This window comes from Notolabrus celidotus, chromosome 19, assembly GCF_009762535.1.
Source record: "Notolabrus celidotus isolate fNotCel1 chromosome 19, fNotCel1.pri, whole genome shotgun sequence".
In the NCBI taxonomy this organism is placed as follows: domain Eukaryota; kingdom Metazoa; phylum Chordata; class Actinopteri; order Labriformes; family Labridae; genus Notolabrus; species Notolabrus celidotus.
Genome location: NC_048290.1, coordinates 17,194,420 through 17,212,762, shown reverse-complemented (window position 1 = coordinate 17,212,762; position 18,343 = coordinate 17,194,420). Strand labels below are relative to the sequence as shown.

Below are 18,343 nucleotides of genomic sequence, written 5' to 3'. Positions count from 1 at the left end.
GAAGCGACTCATTTAACAGCTGTGAACAGAAAGTTAAATTCCAACCAGCTGACTCATCTGAAGGTGATAAAACAGTCAGGATTAAAACAGTCAGGATTAAGAAATCTCCGTGATCGATGTTTGGAAACGTTAACGATCAATTATTGATTAATCATTAAAAAAATAGACAAAGCCAAATGCGTTGTTACCCCTTTCCTTAGCAACATGATGTGTATAACTGACGGTGTTATCAATATCTGATATGTTAATAATATTATTAAACTTAGTGGTTTTAAAAAAGCTGTTTCATGAAGTTCAGTCAGGGCCAGTTCCCACCTCGACCCTCCAAATGAAGAGCTCCTTGTGTTTTTTTTTCATTTTCACTTTTATACGTTTAATTCACATTTTAAGTTGTGTAAATGTATTGATCCTAAAATTAATTAATGTTCGGACGGACCACCTTAAAAAATCAGAAGCATGGCATATCCGACCAGCGCCTTAAGGGCCTGTGTCCACTGACGACCAAGCGGTAACCTCTGGTCTCAATCTATGAAGCCCATGCGGAAGTGTTATAAACTGCAATTCATCTAGAATCCGCTTGAGGCTGGCTCTGGAAGTACCGGAAACCACAGACACACCAATTCAAAAAAGACAATATTTGCAGCAATAATAAACATGTTCACAGCCTGGTTCAAAAAATGGCTTGGCTCTACGTATCTGAGGTGTCTGATTGGTAGATTAACCACAGTGTTTTTATTCCACCCACCATCCACAATAACATCACACACACCTGTGATTCACTTGATTTCTCTTTCTTTCATGTCTTTTTATTAGTTCTATCTTTTTTGTATGTGTGTGTACTTTTCAAAAGAAGAAGCTGTGATTCACTTGATTTAGCAGCTTGTAACAGTAGTCTTCTCTCAGTCTACCATGAATGCGTCTCTCTCGGAGTTACAGTTTTAAAAGTGACCCTGTAAACTGGAGACCTTCAGCTGAATGTGTCAGTGTTTGTGGAGTTTACACAGCTGTTGAAACACAGAGGGAGTTCCTGGGAATGCAAACTAGTTTAGTTTTTATTAAGATTTCAAAAAATCCTCATCAGATATTTAATGATCGTCTAAAGACATTTATGAGGGATGCATCCGGCTGATAGTCTCCAGTTAACAGGGTCGCTGTTTAAACCAAAACACCGACTAATCTCTGCCATGGCTTTTTTAGTTAAAAACAATTTAAAAGCCGTGTTGAAGCGTCATTGCTACTCCCGCTTATCTCCTCTCAAGTGTTGATTCAGATGCCAAAAAACAATACTGATTTCCTCCAGATGGGGCGCCAGAATCAACTCAACATGAAAGCTCCTTACTGTGCCTTTAATTAAAGGAGCAGCGTTCACTGTCTCTACATTTGTGTCCCTTCAACAAGTTTCAGATCATTAATGCGAGACAGACACGATAGCAGCAAACTTAACATGACATCTGAAGCATGTGAATGACATCATCACGCCGCCCACTCGCTTGTAGGGTGTGTTCCTGCTGTGTTCACACATCAGCTCACGCCCGCTTTACGCTGACTTTTACAAGGAGGGTGCAGAGAACAGTCCTCTCAGAGTCAAACGTCTGCGTTTACACCATAGAATGTAATAAAGGACGTAGTATCCTTGACGTCACCCATCTGTTCCTGAGCGCTGTTTTGAAGCCAATTGGCGGCGGCAGCTATATTGGTAATGCGGAACTCAGCCACACAAAATGTGATGTAAAGAGGTGGGGTTTGAGCCTCCTCGCCAACAGCTATGTGTTCCCGTCCAGGAGTCAAGTCAGTCATGTCCTTATTTGGGCAAAAACTTATAATCTTAATATCTTCTGAACCATCCCGTTAGAAAATAAATCACCCCCGTACAGTGTGTGCCGATAGAGAAATTAGCTACGTAGAGCCATGCTGTTTTTTGAACCAGGCTGTAAACATGTTTATTAATGCTGCAAAGATCACCTTTTTTGAATTGGTGTGAATGCGGTTTCCGGTGTTTCTGCAGCCAGCCTCAAACACTTCTGCATGGGCTTCATAGTTTGAGACCGGAGGTTACCGCTTGGTTCACACGTGTATGAAAATTTGGAGTTTTAAGGAGAGTGGTGCACGTAAAGGTCTGATAAATCTTCACTAAAGATGGTGCAAATATATCTTTAAGTAGTGAAATACTCCTTTAATTACAAAAAGTGATCACTCACGAGTAACTGTTATATTTGATTATGGAACAAAAGAAAGATATGAGCATTTTTGCATGAATCTCTCATCGCAGCCCTCCTCTAAGGCAGATCAGTGTGTAGTCCTGGGTCCTTCATGTTCCTGGCCGTGTATCTTCTCTCTCCTGCAGACTGCAGAGGAAATGATGTCATCGTTAGCTCAGGTCTGTGGTGAAGCTGTGACGCCCGAGAGCCGCCGGCTGCTCTCACAGGCAGCATGCGTTCTCTTCCTGTTGATCAGCGGGCGGGGAGATCAGATTAACAGCTCAGAGACAGACACATGTGAGCGCCGTCACATCCTGGACTCTGAACATGAAGGAGCAGCAGCCGCTCGCAGGGCAGACGCTCGGGCGGCTTTACTTTCAGTTTGCCCTGAAATGTGACTCATCAGTTCCAGTAAGGAGACCAGTCAGCAGGTCGACTTACTGGAAGAGCAGCAACACCCTGACACACCACCCTGCACAGGCCTCTCTCCCTCGCTCTCTGCTGCCTCCATCTTTACTCACGCTGTTTATCTCAGTCTGCACCACAATTTATCCAAACGTCTGATTCACATGACTTCCACAATGTTCCCAGGAAGAACACGGCCACAGAAACAGAGTTCATCTGGTGGCTACAGAGCAGAGCTTAAGCAAGATGAAACACAATACACACACACACACACAATCACACACACACGGCCTCTGATCTTTGCTGCGTTGCTGCTGACCTACATGTCAGACGCAGCTGAACACAGGCTGTGTGTCTGCTCTTGTTCTTCTATCTTTGCGAGGACCAGTAACACTTCTGGACCTTTATTGCTCCCCCGAGGTCTCTGATCCTGGACTGACCTCGCTGACACACTCGCCGTTAAAAGACGCAGGTTTAAGATGCAGCCGGTCTGGATTGCAGATTAAACAGTTCCTCTATTAGTCGTTCTGTGCAGCGGTGTGAAAGACTAAACTAAATTCTGAGTTTGCTTCTGCCGTCAGGAACCTTTCGCCCTTGCAGGATCAGACATCTGACCTAAATGCTGACTTCCTAAAACGCATCTTATACATATGCATTATTTAAAAAGTAACCTTAGCTCCTTTCACACATGCTCTCCCTCTGATATTTTCTCTCAGTTTGTCCACACATCCTTCCCAGCATGATGTCTTCCCTGTTGGACAAGGGGGGAGGATAAATGGGTCTCTGCAGGCAGGATGTTTAAGACTCTGAGTTAGTCATCAAAAGTTGCTTTGCTGTTGTCATGATCATACTTCAATGGAGCAACACTTGTGAGCTAGTTCATGCAGCAACTCAAGCTGCACTAATTCAACATTCATCATGCATCATTCTCACAATCACCCGACAAACGTATCCTCTAAATTAGGGAGTCTATTTAAGCTGCAGGATTTCCGGTCTCTGCCTCTGCTCTGCACCAGTGCTGCACTCAAACCTTCAGCCTCGAGCATCCACCTGCAGACTCCGACTGTAGGTGGAGTTAGATATTATCACTCCTTTATTTCTGCATGCATCATACTAAACAGAGTTCTGTGGTTAGAAAGCTGATTCAGACTGATGCAGCTTCTCCAGCCGTGTGCCCAAACAAGACCGTGCAAACACACCGCTGTGATTCATCTAGACCGTACTCTATGTTCTATTATTAACAAAGACCCAACATCAAGACAGGATAAGATCCAGTCCCATCTTAAAGACAGGACTCAGTCTGATCTCATCTTAATCCACAATGAGCAGAGCACTTCGCAGCATTTAGCAAGTTACAGTGGCAAGGACAAACTTCCTTTAACAGGCAGAAACCTCCAGCAGGACCAGACTCATGTTAGACACACATCTGCTGAGACCATGTTGGAGAGAGGGATAGAGGGAGAAGAAGAAGAGAGACAGAGATGATAGTGGTGAGACGGATAGTAGTAGTTGTAGCAGCTGGAGTCTGGCACGTCCACAGCAGCAGAGATCCAGAGGAACCTACGAGACAAGGGAGCTCAGAGACTCCAGAAAGGTCTATGGTTTGTAACTTTAAAGGGACAGGAAGAGTTAAAGTAAGAGACAGACAGAGAGAGGAGAGAGAGGGAAAGACAGGATCCCAGTGTGTCAGTCCAAGCCTATAGCAGTCGGAGCCTTTAGCAGTCTAAGCCTATAGCAGCATAATTAAGACCTGGTCCAAACCTGATCCAGCTCTAACTATAAGCTTTCTCAAAAAGGAAAGATTGAAGCTTACTCTTAAAAGTAGAGAGGGTGTCTGCCTCGTGGACCCTGACTGGTAGATGATTCCAAAGGAGAGGGGCCTGATATCTGAAGGCTCGACCTCCCATGCTACTTTAAGAGACTTTAGGCACGACCAGCAGGCCTGCATGTTGGGAGTGTAGTGTTCTAGAGGGGTAATAGGCCACAGCTGGTGATGTGACATCACTCTGACTCTCTCTCCTCCTCTCAGCCCCTCAGGGAAGAAGTTCAGGAGTAAACCTCAGCTCTCCCGATACCTTGGAAATGCGGTGGATCTGGGATGTTTCGACTTCCGGACCGGGAAGATGATGCCGGGGAAGATGCAGAAGAACAAACAGAGACTTCGACACGACCAGCTCAACCTGGCCAAGGTAACACTCGAAGATCACACACACACACACACACACACACACACACACACACACACACACACACACACACACACACACACACACACACACACACACACACACACACACACACCTGTGGAGGCGGGGCTTAGCCTTTGCTCGAGTTGTGTTGTGTGTTATAAGATTATGGGATTAACACATCTCCTCCTGCAGCAAGTTCACAGGTCAGCAGGTTACTGCACAAACACTTATTCAGCAGAGAGGAAGAGTTTAATCTGAGAGCGATACGACAACCATTGACGGCTGAGCTTTCTTCTTCTACTCTCTTTATTCTCGTAGCGCTGAAATGGCTGCGCGACTCCAGTACAGTCCGGTGACGTTTGTCTGTAATCTCCCTTGAAAGTTTCTCTATGAGAACTTGTTCCCCTCTTGTGGTTGTTTACACTCAGACTTGCACTCAACTCGTGAACGATGTGGCCGTGAGTTTTCTCACATCGTGGGTGTCTCGACTCAAACTTGTTCCGTCCTGTCAGACGAGTCTTTGTCCCAACAGTGACGGGCGTGAGCAGGCTTTGAGTGGAGTGGCCCAACCGGGGTGCTGACTCACTGACTGATGAAGCAGTGACAGGAAGCCTGTGTGCACACATGAATGAATTGATTTAGGATGAGAATGGTATCATGGATGTTGAAAAAAAGAGGCATGCATACGCGCCATAATCATATGCATAGACACATATTTGCAAACCGTGCAAACAGAACGTGATGGCTGCAGGACTTTGGAGCAGTTTTTGCAGGATTGTATCAAACTCTACCTGCGATGCACTTTAATGCAAACATTTCAGCTGCTGTATTCATGAGATAGGACATGAAAATCATCGTTTAAATCTGCATGAATGTGTGATGAGTCTTGGTCAAAACATCAACATTGAATCAACACCTTCAGATAGTCGTTGAAAGCTTCCTGACAGAAAAATGCATGCTGGGTTTTCCTGCTGAAGCATTCCCACAACATGAGAAACGATCTGTGCCGTCTTCTTCCCTTGACTGAGAGAGAGACAGTGTGTACTGTACATCCTCACACGTGGCACAGCAGATGTATGTATTATTCAAATCTCCAGTGAGGCCGACTCTATCAGACAGGATCTTAACGTACTGCAGAGGAAGGTAGGCTGATCATACGGTGTGTGTGACAGGTAGTGGACAGTCTCTGTGGACAACCATAGCTCTGAAACAAATTAATGACTCTAAATTCAGCCTTAAAGATTCAAGACAACAGCACACAGAGACTTCAAATTCACCAAAACACAGTCACATCATCAGACAATCTGGCTTTTATGTAGGGTTTAACAATTGTATTACTTACTTTTACTATTATATTGGTTTAAATGTTGCTTTATTATTTTTATCAATTTTTACTGTTTATTTTTTATTTATTTATTTAAATACATTTAAATTGATGTATACTCTTAATAATAATCTGATACTTAACTTATTTTATTTACACATATTTTATTGTTGTCGGTGTGCATAAATCTCTATTTTAAAATATTTTTTTGTTTTTTAATATGTTTTTCCATTAGCTTCTTTCTTATTTTCAATCGCTGTAAAGCACTTTGAAGTGCATTTGATTTGTATGAAAGGTACTATATAAATAAAGCTTGATTGATTAATTGAGACAAACTGTGAGCACACTTTATCAGAGTATGCTCACAATGGACTGGGGTGCAAAATGCATGCACGCTCCCCTCTTTCCTTCCACTTAAGACCAACACAATGTCATGTGCATGTGTTGGCATTACAGTGGTGCAATGCTACTACTTCAACCAGACACTTTTATGCCAAGCAGCATTCATCTGAGAGTAATACAACACAAGAAAAGATCCAAACAGGAGGGAGCAACATTTGCAGAGCTACTTGGAAGCACATTTGGATAGGTAGCATTATTCCACAGAACACCAGCTCTGAGAAACACTCACATGACAGTGAAGGTGACATTTTACCTTCAAACTTTAATCAACCTAAACAACATCACTCTGCTTTTGTACAACATACATTAATTTACTTAAAATGAAAAATATATCCACATGTAAGAAGTTATTTTTCACAAAAGATGTCAGGAGTATCTGGTCTCCAGCTCTGATTGGTAACTGGTTGAACTGTTGACCAGATCTATAGCAGACGCCTGGCAGCCAACCAGAAAGCAGTATTTCCCCCGGTCATGTTTAAGCTTCTCTTACTAGAGTTACTGCAAGAGTCAGCCCCGCCCACACAGGTCAGAGAGCTGTGTGCTTGTGTGTGTGTGTGTGTGTGTGTGTGTGTGTGTGTGTGTGTGTGTGTGTGTGTGTGTGTGTGTGTGTGTGTGTGTGTGTGTGTGTGTGTGTGACGGAGAGAGGTCAAGCCTGTGTGTGTGTGTGTGTGTGTGTGTGTTTGTGCTGTAGTGTGCTTTGAACCAGAGATAACAGCAGCTCTGTCTCCTCCCTCTCAGCGCAGTGAAAGCAGAGAAACTCCTCGGTGTCAGAGATGTTATTATCTCTGGGTAAACTGTATCATCTCGTTCCTGAAGTTTGTAGCGAACAAACAAACGGAACGGATCAGCAATAAATCACTAAACAATTTAAAACAAACAAAAAAATGACAAAATGTTCTGTTAAAGCGAGAACTCGGTCAGACAAAGAGAAAGTAAAAGTGCAGAGAAAGCTCAGAGCTCTGCCGAGGTCGAGAGTCCCGTCCTTCAGGAGGTAGAAATGTAGGTTTGAAAACACTAAAACAAAAATCAGAGATATGCAGCCAGTATCAAAAACTCAAAAACACATCATGAACAGCTTGTAGAAACACTCTGAAGCAACACATGGAAGATATTTTGGATGTTTTCGACTCAGCTTTTTTTAAACCTCAGTGTTAGTTTGTTTACGAGTCGGGTCAGATGTCATGTGATCCTGCTCGGCCCGTGCTGCAGCCTCTTGGCATCTCGACAAACAAACAGAACCTCCCCGGTGAAAGTCAAACTTGGGAGCAAGATACTTTTATTTAAAGCAAGGAGTGAAAGGAACAGAGGAGGAAGTTCAGGCATGAGGAAGGAATTCTCATCTGGTCATCATGACCTAAGGTAACCTGGAGACAGTCCTGCTTACTTCCTCTTCTGGTTGCACTGGTTTAAGGATGCGGCAGATTTTTTTAGATGAACAGTTATTAAAAGTGCACCTTACACTCTGAATTTTATGGTATTTATTTTGGCAGCACATGTTAGAAGTATTCATAAACCTCTGTGCAATCCGCAGAGCAGAGGAAGACTACATAGACTTGCATAATTAATATGGCTGACATGTCGTGTATCAGTTAAATGAAGAAGAATTAATAGAAACATAAGCGACACAACAGCTCCTTCACAGTGGAGTCAAAACATTTGGCGCTCCCCCTGCTAACAAGCTGCATTTCAGAGCATAAACCCCGCCTCCTCCATGTTAACAGATTGGACATGAGTCTTCTTCAGAATGTTGACTTTTCTCTCGGAATTCTGACATGAAAGAAAGAATTCTAGAATGTTGTCCTTGATCTTAAAGGCAGAATTCTAGAATGTTGTCTTTGACAGGGTTCCCACCCGGCCTGGAAAACCTGGAAAACAGTTGACCAGTTTTCCAGTACTGGAAAACACCTGGAAAATGGGAGAAAAAGTCAAATGTCCTGGAAAATCACATATAGTCCTGGAAAATTATTCCAACATGGCTGCGTGCGACCTGACCCGATTAACAAAACACATCCCCATTCATTGAATGTTGAGTGCACGCTGTGCTGGAAAAGACAGCAACACTGCACAACTTTTTTCACACCTTTTCTCCTTCGTTTCCTAATCATGCATTCACAGAAAACGGGGGTATATTGTCTAGTTTTATTGTTTCTCACAACTTTCTCTGCAGGCTGAGAGCTCAATTACCGTACTCTAGCTCAGTTGTCCTCAAAGTGGGGTCCTGGGACCCCTGGGGGTCTGCGAACTATAGCATGGGGGTCCGTGAATTAATTTGAATACATTTCTAATAAATTATAAAATTGTGCTGTGTCATTAAAAACAGCATATACACCATTGTTATGATACCATTTGGTGGCTCGAAGGGATATGTGAGTCTTGCTACTGTTCGTTTTCTGAAAGCGTTTAAGATCAATTACTTGAAAAGTATAAATGTTGTCATGTTGAGTCCACAAGGAATGAAATGACCCCCTGTTTTAAAGTATACAAGTGGTATTTACTTGATTCAAATTGAAGTGTTATCTGTTTATCACTATGGTACAGGTCTGAAGTATTTACATTGATACAAATAGTTCCAAGGGAAACTAAGAGTGCAAATGGTAGTAAGCATGTGCTTTAGTGATGGGAAGTTCGGCTCTTTTCAGAGAGCCGGCTCTTTTAACTCGGCTCCCAAAGAAGAGTCGGCTCTTTCGACTCCCGAACGGCTCTTAATTTAGGATCTTTTGTAGCCGTATGTTTTACCTTAATTTTGAAAAAAAACGAATGGTCTGTGTTGAAAACCCTTTTACGTACGGTGTTTTTATGAGCAGCCTTATAATTGACCAATTTGGTGCATTTATTCTGTTACAAAACCATTCTTACCCTAACCCTAGGGTTAAGGTAAGGATATGATTAGGATTAGGGTTAGGGTTGTGATTAGGGTTAGGGTTAGGGTTGTGATTAGGGTTAGGATTAGGGTTAGGGTTGTGATAAGGGTTAGGGTTAGGGTTAGGGTTGTGATTAGGGTTAGGGTTAGGGTTAGGGTTAGGGTTGGGATTAGAATTAGGGTTAGGGTTGGGATTAGGGTTAGGGTTAGGGTTGGGATTAGGGTTAGGGTTAGGGTTGTGATTAGGGTTGGGATTAGAGTTAGGGTTGGGATTAGGGTTAGGGTTAGGGTTAGGATTAGAGTTAGGGTTAGGGTTGGGATAGGGTTGTGATTAGGGTTAGGGTTAGGATTAGGGTTAGGGTTATTATTAGGGTTAAGATTAGGGTTAGGGTTATGATTAGGGTTAGAACCAGAACTAAACTTAAGCAAACAGAACCAGAATCAAACTCAAGCAAACTCAAGCAAACCCAACCAGAACAGAACCAGACCCAAACCAGAACCGAACCAGAACCGAACCAGAACCGAACCAGAACTGAACCAGAACCGAACCGAAACAGAACTGAACCAGAACAGAACGGTACCAGAACCGAACTCAAGCAAACCGAACCAGACCCGAACCAGAACCGAACCAGAACCGCAACCAGAACCGAACCAGAACCGTACCAGAACTGAACCAGACCCGAACCAGAACTGAACAGAAACAGAACAGAAACAGAACAGAACCAGAACAGAACCGTACCAGAACCGAGCCAGAACAGAACTAGAACCGAACTCAAGCAAACAGAACCAGAACCAAACTCAAGAAAACCCGACCAGACCCGAACCAGACCCGAACCAGACCCGAACCAAAACCGAACCAGAACTAAACCAGAACCGAACCAGAACGAACCAGAACCGAACCAGAACCAGAACCGAACCAGAAATTTTCCAGTACCGAAACAGAACAGAACCAAAACCAGAACCAAACTCAAGCAAACAGAACCAGTACCAGAACCAAACTGGAGCAAACAGAACCAGAACCAAACTCATGCAAACAGAACCAAACTGGAGCAAACATTATTAATATCCTCAGCTTGGATGGGCTGATCTGATTTCTCCTCTCAGTGAGAATTTGCCCGGTCTTCAAGAAGACTCTCTCTGAAGGAACAGATGTAGCCAGGATACACAGCCTCCCCTCCATCACCTGAATCCTATATCCTCACATGTGATTGGCAGCATGGCCGCCATGCCGACCAATCAAAACAAAGTTCTGCTGTGAGCAGAGCTGGGGCTGAACACTGTGAGAGCTAAGCAGCGAAATGAAAAACTGGGAGCCGGCTCTTCTGATTCACTATAAAGCATCGGCTCTCAGAGCCGCAGCTTTTGATCATGACACATCACTAATGTGCTTCATCTGTGTTACAATTATGAGGGGTCCCTGGCTCCAAAAAGTTTCAGAACCCCTGCTCTAGCTAGTAGGAGTGCAAACTCCCGATAGTGAAAACAAACGGAACAAAAAGAGCGACACAGCTGCACAGAAACTCCTCGTTGAAGACATCACTGATCAAAATAGACATCGCCATGCAGGAAGACAGTTTACATTTTTTTAATCTCTGATTGACCTTCAAATACAGAGTGCGTCTTTACACCGGTGCGATTTTTTCAGAGTTTACGGTAACTCAAATAAAAAAACGTGACATTTGCTTTGTTTTATATCGACCACTTAGCAGGATGAATATCACGATTAAGCAGGTATATTTTGAGTTTGAGTTGAGTTGAGAAACATTGGCGGCCATTTTTGTCATTCAGTTCTATTTAGGTCATTATTGCACTGATCCTCTGATCATTATTATTATTTAATTGTTTTAGTAAGGCAGCTTCCTGATTCCTCCTACAGCACTGTGTGCATCGGATAATCACAGTAGAGGAGGAACGGTGGGAAGAAATGTAACAAACGCTAACACAAGAGTCATTGAACTTTCCATAACTTTGAGTGTCTGCTTCAAACCAACACAAGAATCTGTTATGATGTGGACTGGACCCACCTGAGGGAGCTAAGCTAAGCTAATCTAAGCTAGCCTGGTAACCTCCATACTCGAGCTTCTCCACAGCTGCAGGGGGTGAAGTGTGTTGTTTTGAATTGAACAAACACACATCAACATCCTTCAGCAACGCAGAATTAACCTTTGTGTGTGTATGTGTGTGTGTGTGTGTGTGTGTGTGTGTGTGTGTGTTTTTGTGTGTGTGTGTGTGTGTGTGTGTGTGTGTGCGTGCGTGCGTGCGTGCATGCGTGCATGCGTGTGTGGGTGGTGTATTGACACAGTTTGCAGCTCTGCTGCTGCTCTTCACACTTCATTACCTAGGAGCACACACACACACACACACACACAAATACACACATGCACACTTCCTGTTGTTATTGGTGAGACCTCAGCTGGAGTTAACCCTTTAAGCTCAAGCACACACACACGTTTGTTATCGCTCTCTGTCTCATGTTTCGGAAAGTAAACCATATCAGGAGGAAAGGAAAAAGAGAGGGAAGGTGAAGGAAAATAAGTCAGGTCACACACACACACTGACTCGTACGCGTGTCTTTCAGGGAGGTAAACCGGACCTGAACACCGCTCTGCCCATCAGACAGACGGCCTCCATCTTTAAACAGCCCGTTACAAAGGTTACGAGTCATCCCGGCAACAAGGTGAAGTCGGACATGCAGCGAGGGGCCGAGCAGCCGAGACAGGTGAGAAGCTGTTATCACTCACACAAAGCCACACACTCACATGTTCAGGTGTCTCCATGGTAATGCCTGAGGGCGGGGTCAGGGCTGTTAAACATGAGATGATGGAGGAGAGCAGGCTGTCATGGTGACAGCAGCCACTAGAGGGAGATGTGGCCTCATGGGGAGAGAGCTGGGACTCACATACAGAGTTCATGATCCTCAGAGGGGGTAAAAGGTGATGTGACATGAAAAAAAAAAAGTTTAACAACGATAAAATTCACCATTTTTAAAAAACTGACTCAGAGTTAAGTCCCGGCCTACTCAAGTGCTCAAATGGAGAAACGGCCAGCCAGTGACTGAAACTGGAGCATCATCCACACCAACATGTCAACCAGGAGAGCCTGTGTCGCACCCAGCGAGGATTTACAGGAGACGTCACGAAGTAGAGACGAGCAGATGATGTTACCGGAGCTTGTTTTACTCGGGTGAACTGTGAGGCTTCACAATAAGCGTTAGAGGTTAAATGACATTTAAAGCTTTGAACGTCACCTTTGCTGCAAAAACTCTTGAATCAGCTCAACAGTTAAGAAGTCTCTTAAAAGGAAAGGAAAAGTGAAGACAAAACATGTTTACTTTAGTTTTTATCTGCAAATACAAGAAATAAAAAACAGATTATTATTTATTTCCAACACACTTGCACACAATATAGTAATAATAATGTTTATTTATATAGCACTTATCAAAACAGACGTTACAAAGTGATTTACATAATAAAAACCCACAATATTAAACAAAGCATGGGGGGATATATAGAGCTAGCAAGACAAATTAAGAGGAACAGCAGAATAAAAGAGGGAAAGAGAAACCATTAAAAGCAATTAAAACAATAAAACATTTAAAATCAGTAAAACAAATAAAAGCAATGAGTGAATAAAAGAAAAACATGAATATAGTAAATTAAAAATAAATGTAGCATCGTGGATAAAACAATAGTACAAGACGGCCTTTGGATAAATATATGTGTTCAGCTGTGATTTAAAGGAACATACTGATGCAAGTGGAAATATTTAATTCAGTACATCTGAGCAGAGGTTGGCGGAGGTACAGATAGTTTCATTTCTTGCTTCTCTGACTTTCATTTCTCAAATATTTCACTGAAACTTTAAAAACAGAGTTGAAAGGGCTGCAGTTGGTTTATAAGCCACCAGATGTTGCTGTTCTTTCTGAGTTTGAAGCTCCAAAGCATCACATCAGACAGGCCCAGAGCTTCATGAGGCTTCAACTTCCCATCTCTAGTCTGAAGTGATGTCAGGTGCAGATGACGTGCTGTCTCACCTGTTAAACAATTGTTTGTGAAAGAAATATTTTAGTTCCTTTTGCATATAGATGGTAGAAAATCTTTGTCATGTAAAAGTCTTGCAAATACAGGAAAACGTTGCTCTCCCAGACCTGTAAGCAGTTTAATATAGGTGATTTTGAGTAGTATTACTTTGTTGATTTTAATTATTCAATCCTTCTTTTGTATTTATTTGTTTTGATAACAGGATTTTTATTACCCTACATAACTGAGACCTGCACAATAAAACACAACTGAGCTGTGTGTTTTTATACAGATGTACATTTAAAATGTTAAATCACTTTGTATGAATCTTTCTAGTCTGTTTTTTCAATTTCCACACATACTGTAAATGTAGTAACTTTACTTGGCGGTCTGGATTCTCAGCATGGGAAGTGTCCTGGTTTCCATTTGTTGTCCAGTAGTAGTCTGAGTAGTTTTGACCAATCGTGCATGGGCAGGCTCTTGTGTCTGCAGGAAAAACAGTCTGTATGGAGAGCAAAAGCAGGAGGAGCACATGAAATCCTGGCTCCCATGGTTGTTGATCCGAGGAGGATTTCTTTCTCTCTAGAAACAGATATTTACAAAAGCCAATCAGCGCTCATCATCTTGATGTGCATCCGAAATGTTGTCGTAAAATTCAAAAGTAACCAACTCACTTAAAAAAATGTACTACCCCGCCTACCTTTTGTTTTCCGGATCATCCAAACGCACTGTCCAAAAAAACTACAACAGTTCTGTCCAACTCAGGGGCGGCATCCTTGGAAGGACGGCCGTGAAGGAGGGGTCCCGCCTGTTGCTCACAAACAACTAACTAGGTGGCTAATTATCTAACATATCTAAGTGCACGTAACTTAACCTGTTATTTCAAAGCTAATCTGAAGATTCGAGGCTTCTTTAGTTGTGTTTTCTTTAACATTTGTATCACCAGCTGCTACTTTGAGTTGAAATCAGACACTGACATTTAAAGTGAGTCTCCTTTGATTTAGAGAACAATGAATCTTGAGAGAAGTAAGGCCATGAAGGAGGAATCTGATGGACCACTTGTGGTCAGGAAAAGTAGAACACATTTTTTCGACAGCATCTGAAGGAGCCTTTTGAAAGTGAAAAGCCCCTGACCTGCTGATCTCATGGCTCATAGGTTTTTATTGTATGTTCATCAGACTTTTTCACAGCAAGCTTTCAGGGTAAACGTAAGAATTACCTTTAAATGTGATGAAATTACACCGTATTACAGCGTTTATCAGCGCCCCCTCGAAATGGTTTAACTGGGAAGAAAGCAATATTTCCAATGAGCTGAGCACTTATGTGAGACCTTGCTGGGTAAAGCTGCACTTCATGAAGCTACTTCACAGTAAAAGCCTTCAAGTGCTCCCTATTGGAATGTGAAGTAGCAACAAAATGATGAAATGGATTTTACAGCTTCTTAACACAGCAGCAGACTCCAGTTCACAGCACGTCAGGGCACCAAGAGGCTGAGATTAAACTGTCTGTCTGTCATCTGTCTTTCTGTCTGCAGCTGTTCTGGGAGAGAAGGTTGAAAGGTCTCCGTTCATCAGACGTCACAGAGGAAGTCCTGCGGTCGATGGACCTGCCCAAAGGACTGCAGAGTGAGTCTCCATCCCAATTTCTATTTATAGACTCTTCAAAAACATGGACCATACTGTGGTGTGTGAACTGTTATGGTTTCTGTTTGTAGCTTGTTTGTAGTCAAATCAATCACATATCAGCAGGCTTTGGAAAAACAATCTGTATGGAGAGCAACAGCAGGCATTCTAGAATTCTGCGATCAATAAAAAAATACAGAATTCTGAGAAAATTGAATATTCCGTGAAGAACTTGAATGACCCTAATCCTCTTTCATAGACCTCCATTCAACAAACATTTGAAAAGTTGTTTTCTGTATGGAGAGCAAAAGCTGGAGGAGCACAATCCAGCGTAATGACGGCTCCCATGGTTGTGAATCTGAGGAGGATTTCTTTCTCTCTATAAACAGATATCTGCATGAAGAGCAGCTAACAATCTGTTCTAGATCAAACATTTGCACTGAGACACAAATCTGCTTGATGCTGTGTCACTAAAGACAATCAGCATTTAGATTTCCTGACTTCCCTGAATGCAGCATCATTAATGATGGTTCCCACCTCCATTCAACAAACAAACATTGTAAAAGTATTTTTCTTCTCCTCTTGAGGACAGACCTGACAAAGCTTTGTACTTTCAGCTACAACTAACCTGTAATTACAGATTCTGATTCACAAACATGTTGAATCTGGATCTCAAGGTCTGGATTTTAGTCTGAGAAGGGTTCTGGTCTCTGTCTGTAGTCTGAGTAGTATCCACCAATCAGGTGTCAGCAGGAAAAACAGTCTGTATGGAGAGCAACAGTAGGTGTTCTAGAATTCTGACATCAAAGACCGAGTTCCAGAATTCTGTCTTTGATGTCAGAATTCTGAGAACAAAAGGAACATTCTGCGAATAAGGTCAGACCCAAAAAAAACATCAGTGTCTCTGATCCTCTTTCATAGACCTCCACTCAACAAACAAACATTGTAAAAGTTTTCTTCTCCTCTTGAGGACAGACCTGACAAAGCTTGACTTTTGACTTTTGACTAATCTGCATAATGATGTTGTTAATTACAAGAACATCATAAGAACATCAGTTTCTGTTTCAGGTTCATACCGCTGAAGTAAGCCAGAGTGAAGCCTCTGTGGAGCTTAATGTTTACAGTGAAACTGAGACTAGACAGAAACAGAAACAGGCGCCCTTCTGTGAGAACTTAATGAGCCAAGTTGTAAAATTATTAACTTTCCTGCTAATACAGAAAACAAAAACAAAAGTTGTCAATTGTTTTCCGGGGCATAGACTGTCATCAAACGGTAACTGATAGGTTTCAAGATTGGCCTCCACCCTTGATATGCTCCTCCTGACCTCTGACCTTTGACCACTCTCTTCAGGTGTTGGTCCAGACTCCAGCGAGGAAACTCTGCTTTCAGCCATCGCCAGCGCTCTGCACATGAGCTCTGCTCCAATCACGGGTCAGACGTCTGTGGCTGCAGAGAAGAATCCGGCCATCTGGCTTAACACGTCCCAGCCGCTCTTCAAAGCCTACACCGTCACTGACGAACACATCAGGTATTCATAGGTCTTTATGTCTTACAATGTGTGACTACACAACAGTCTTTCTGGCAAGGAAGATACCAGAGGATGAACCTTTAGCCTAAAGACATTTCAATCACTTTTAATTAGAAATGTTGACTAAGCCCTGCTCTCTTCTTAAAAGCGGCATCATTAGTGCCAGCTTCAGTTTTTGGGCTTTACTTTTTCCCTCTACAAGTGTATCGTTCTTTGAAGATGAAAGAGTGGGACGCATCTGTCTTTTGGCGGTGAATTATTCAGAAACACCTCAGCCCTTTTATCTTAGTGTTGTGCACTCTGACTTGCAGGAAACAGGAGACCAAAGAAGCATTTAAAGACTTTATTTTCTTTGCAAAACAAAAACCAACAAAGCTCTCTATCTGAGACAGATCAACAAAGAAGAGTGAGGTTTACTTTATCCGAGTAGTCACATGTAAAAAGGGGGTTTAGTCTGCAACAATGAAACAGAAGTGCAGTTGTGTTGTTATTTTCCATCAAGGCAGCAGTGGGAAGCAGGAAGACACTGCGGCAGCTGAACTACGGTGGGCTAATAGATGACATTGCATGCGATTAAAAACAAACAAAGCACAAATTTTGGACTTTAATCACATCACAATTAACTTGTTAACCCTGACAGACTTAATCCAGAGTCCTTTCATGCTGCACTCACCTTGTTGTCGTACAGTAGGGATGATCTGCTGTAACTTTAAGATAACAGGTAGACAGGTTAAAAAGAGAGCCAGCTTCCTGAGACTGAAAACCCAACAGACCTGTCTCACCCCCTCAGCTCGCTGGGTGGTAAACTCCCACAGGTGAGGCAGAGATTAGAAGTTATAAGGTGGAAGTTCCTGCTGTTATGGATGAAGGAGAGAGAGCTAAACCGCCCATGGTGCTCCCAGCAGCAGGATCAGCACCCTGGAGAGCACCCCGACAAACAGTCTTGATATCTGTGGAAACCTTTGTTTATGTAGTTTGCTCTATAAAAATGTTAGCTTAATTGTGTGTACAGGTAAACTTAGTTTTTTTTAAAGCTTTTAAACACCTTAGATTGATACCAGGGATGCACAAATATCCGCTAAACTTATATTTTAAACTCATTTCAGTCACATTCCAAACAGATGTCTGAGTAAAAGTCTTCTAACTGATTGCAGAGACCTTAAAGTATCACCTGTAGTGAATATAAGTCACACTTTACCCTTTAATCATGACGATCTAAGGTGTAATCATCAGCGTTTTTGAGTCAGTCTCTTATACACGTTTTTAAATTCTCACCTCTTCCGACCTCTGATGAAACCTGGAGTCGAGCGCTTGTAGAGTCTCTCTCCAGCCTGAGACAGATCAGATGAGTGCAGGTGACTGATGCATGCTGGGTAGCGGAAAAAATAAGTTATTGGAATGGATGAGGATGAGAGGGTGGGGAGAGAGGAGACAGATGATCAGAGATGAGTACTAATGAAGCGTGACAGAGGAGGAGGAGGAGGACGGAGGAGAAGCGGCAGCCACTACAGCCAGGCGGGAGAGTTAGAGCAAAGGTATCGCTGATGGAGAGGAAGCAGCTGCTGAATCAATCATCAGCTGTGTTCTGATCTGTAGACTCATCCACAGATCTGTTACACCTGCTGCTAAAGGATTAGAATCATAGCTTAAAGTTACACTAACTCCATTAGCCAATCAGCTTTAAGATTGATTCTTTTTTTAACAGTGTTGCTTCATGGAAACAAAACAAATCCAAATGATAAAATTGTGTTGTATGGTACTCTCAAACCTGAAACAGAAACTGATGTTCTTGTGA

The 18,343-nt window shown here is 42.6% G+C and overlaps 1 protein-coding gene across 1 annotated transcript in view; it reads left to right on the top strand.

Moving 5' to 3' along the window:
- The window catches only part of mbd2 (methyl-CpG binding domain protein 2), a 39,840-nt gene that overhangs the window by 1,337 nt on the left and 20,160 nt on the right, over positions 1–18,343 (top strand). The window contains exons 2-5 of the mRNA XM_034710380.1: positions 4,633–4,792; positions 11,957–12,097; positions 14,932–15,022; positions 16,371–16,548. Coding sequence (XP_034566271.1) covers positions 4,633–4,792; positions 11,957–12,097; positions 14,932–15,022; positions 16,371–16,548 — 570 coding nt within the window. The remainder of the gene's footprint in view (positions 1–4,632; positions 4,793–11,956; positions 12,098–14,931; positions 15,023–16,370; positions 16,549–18,343) is intronic.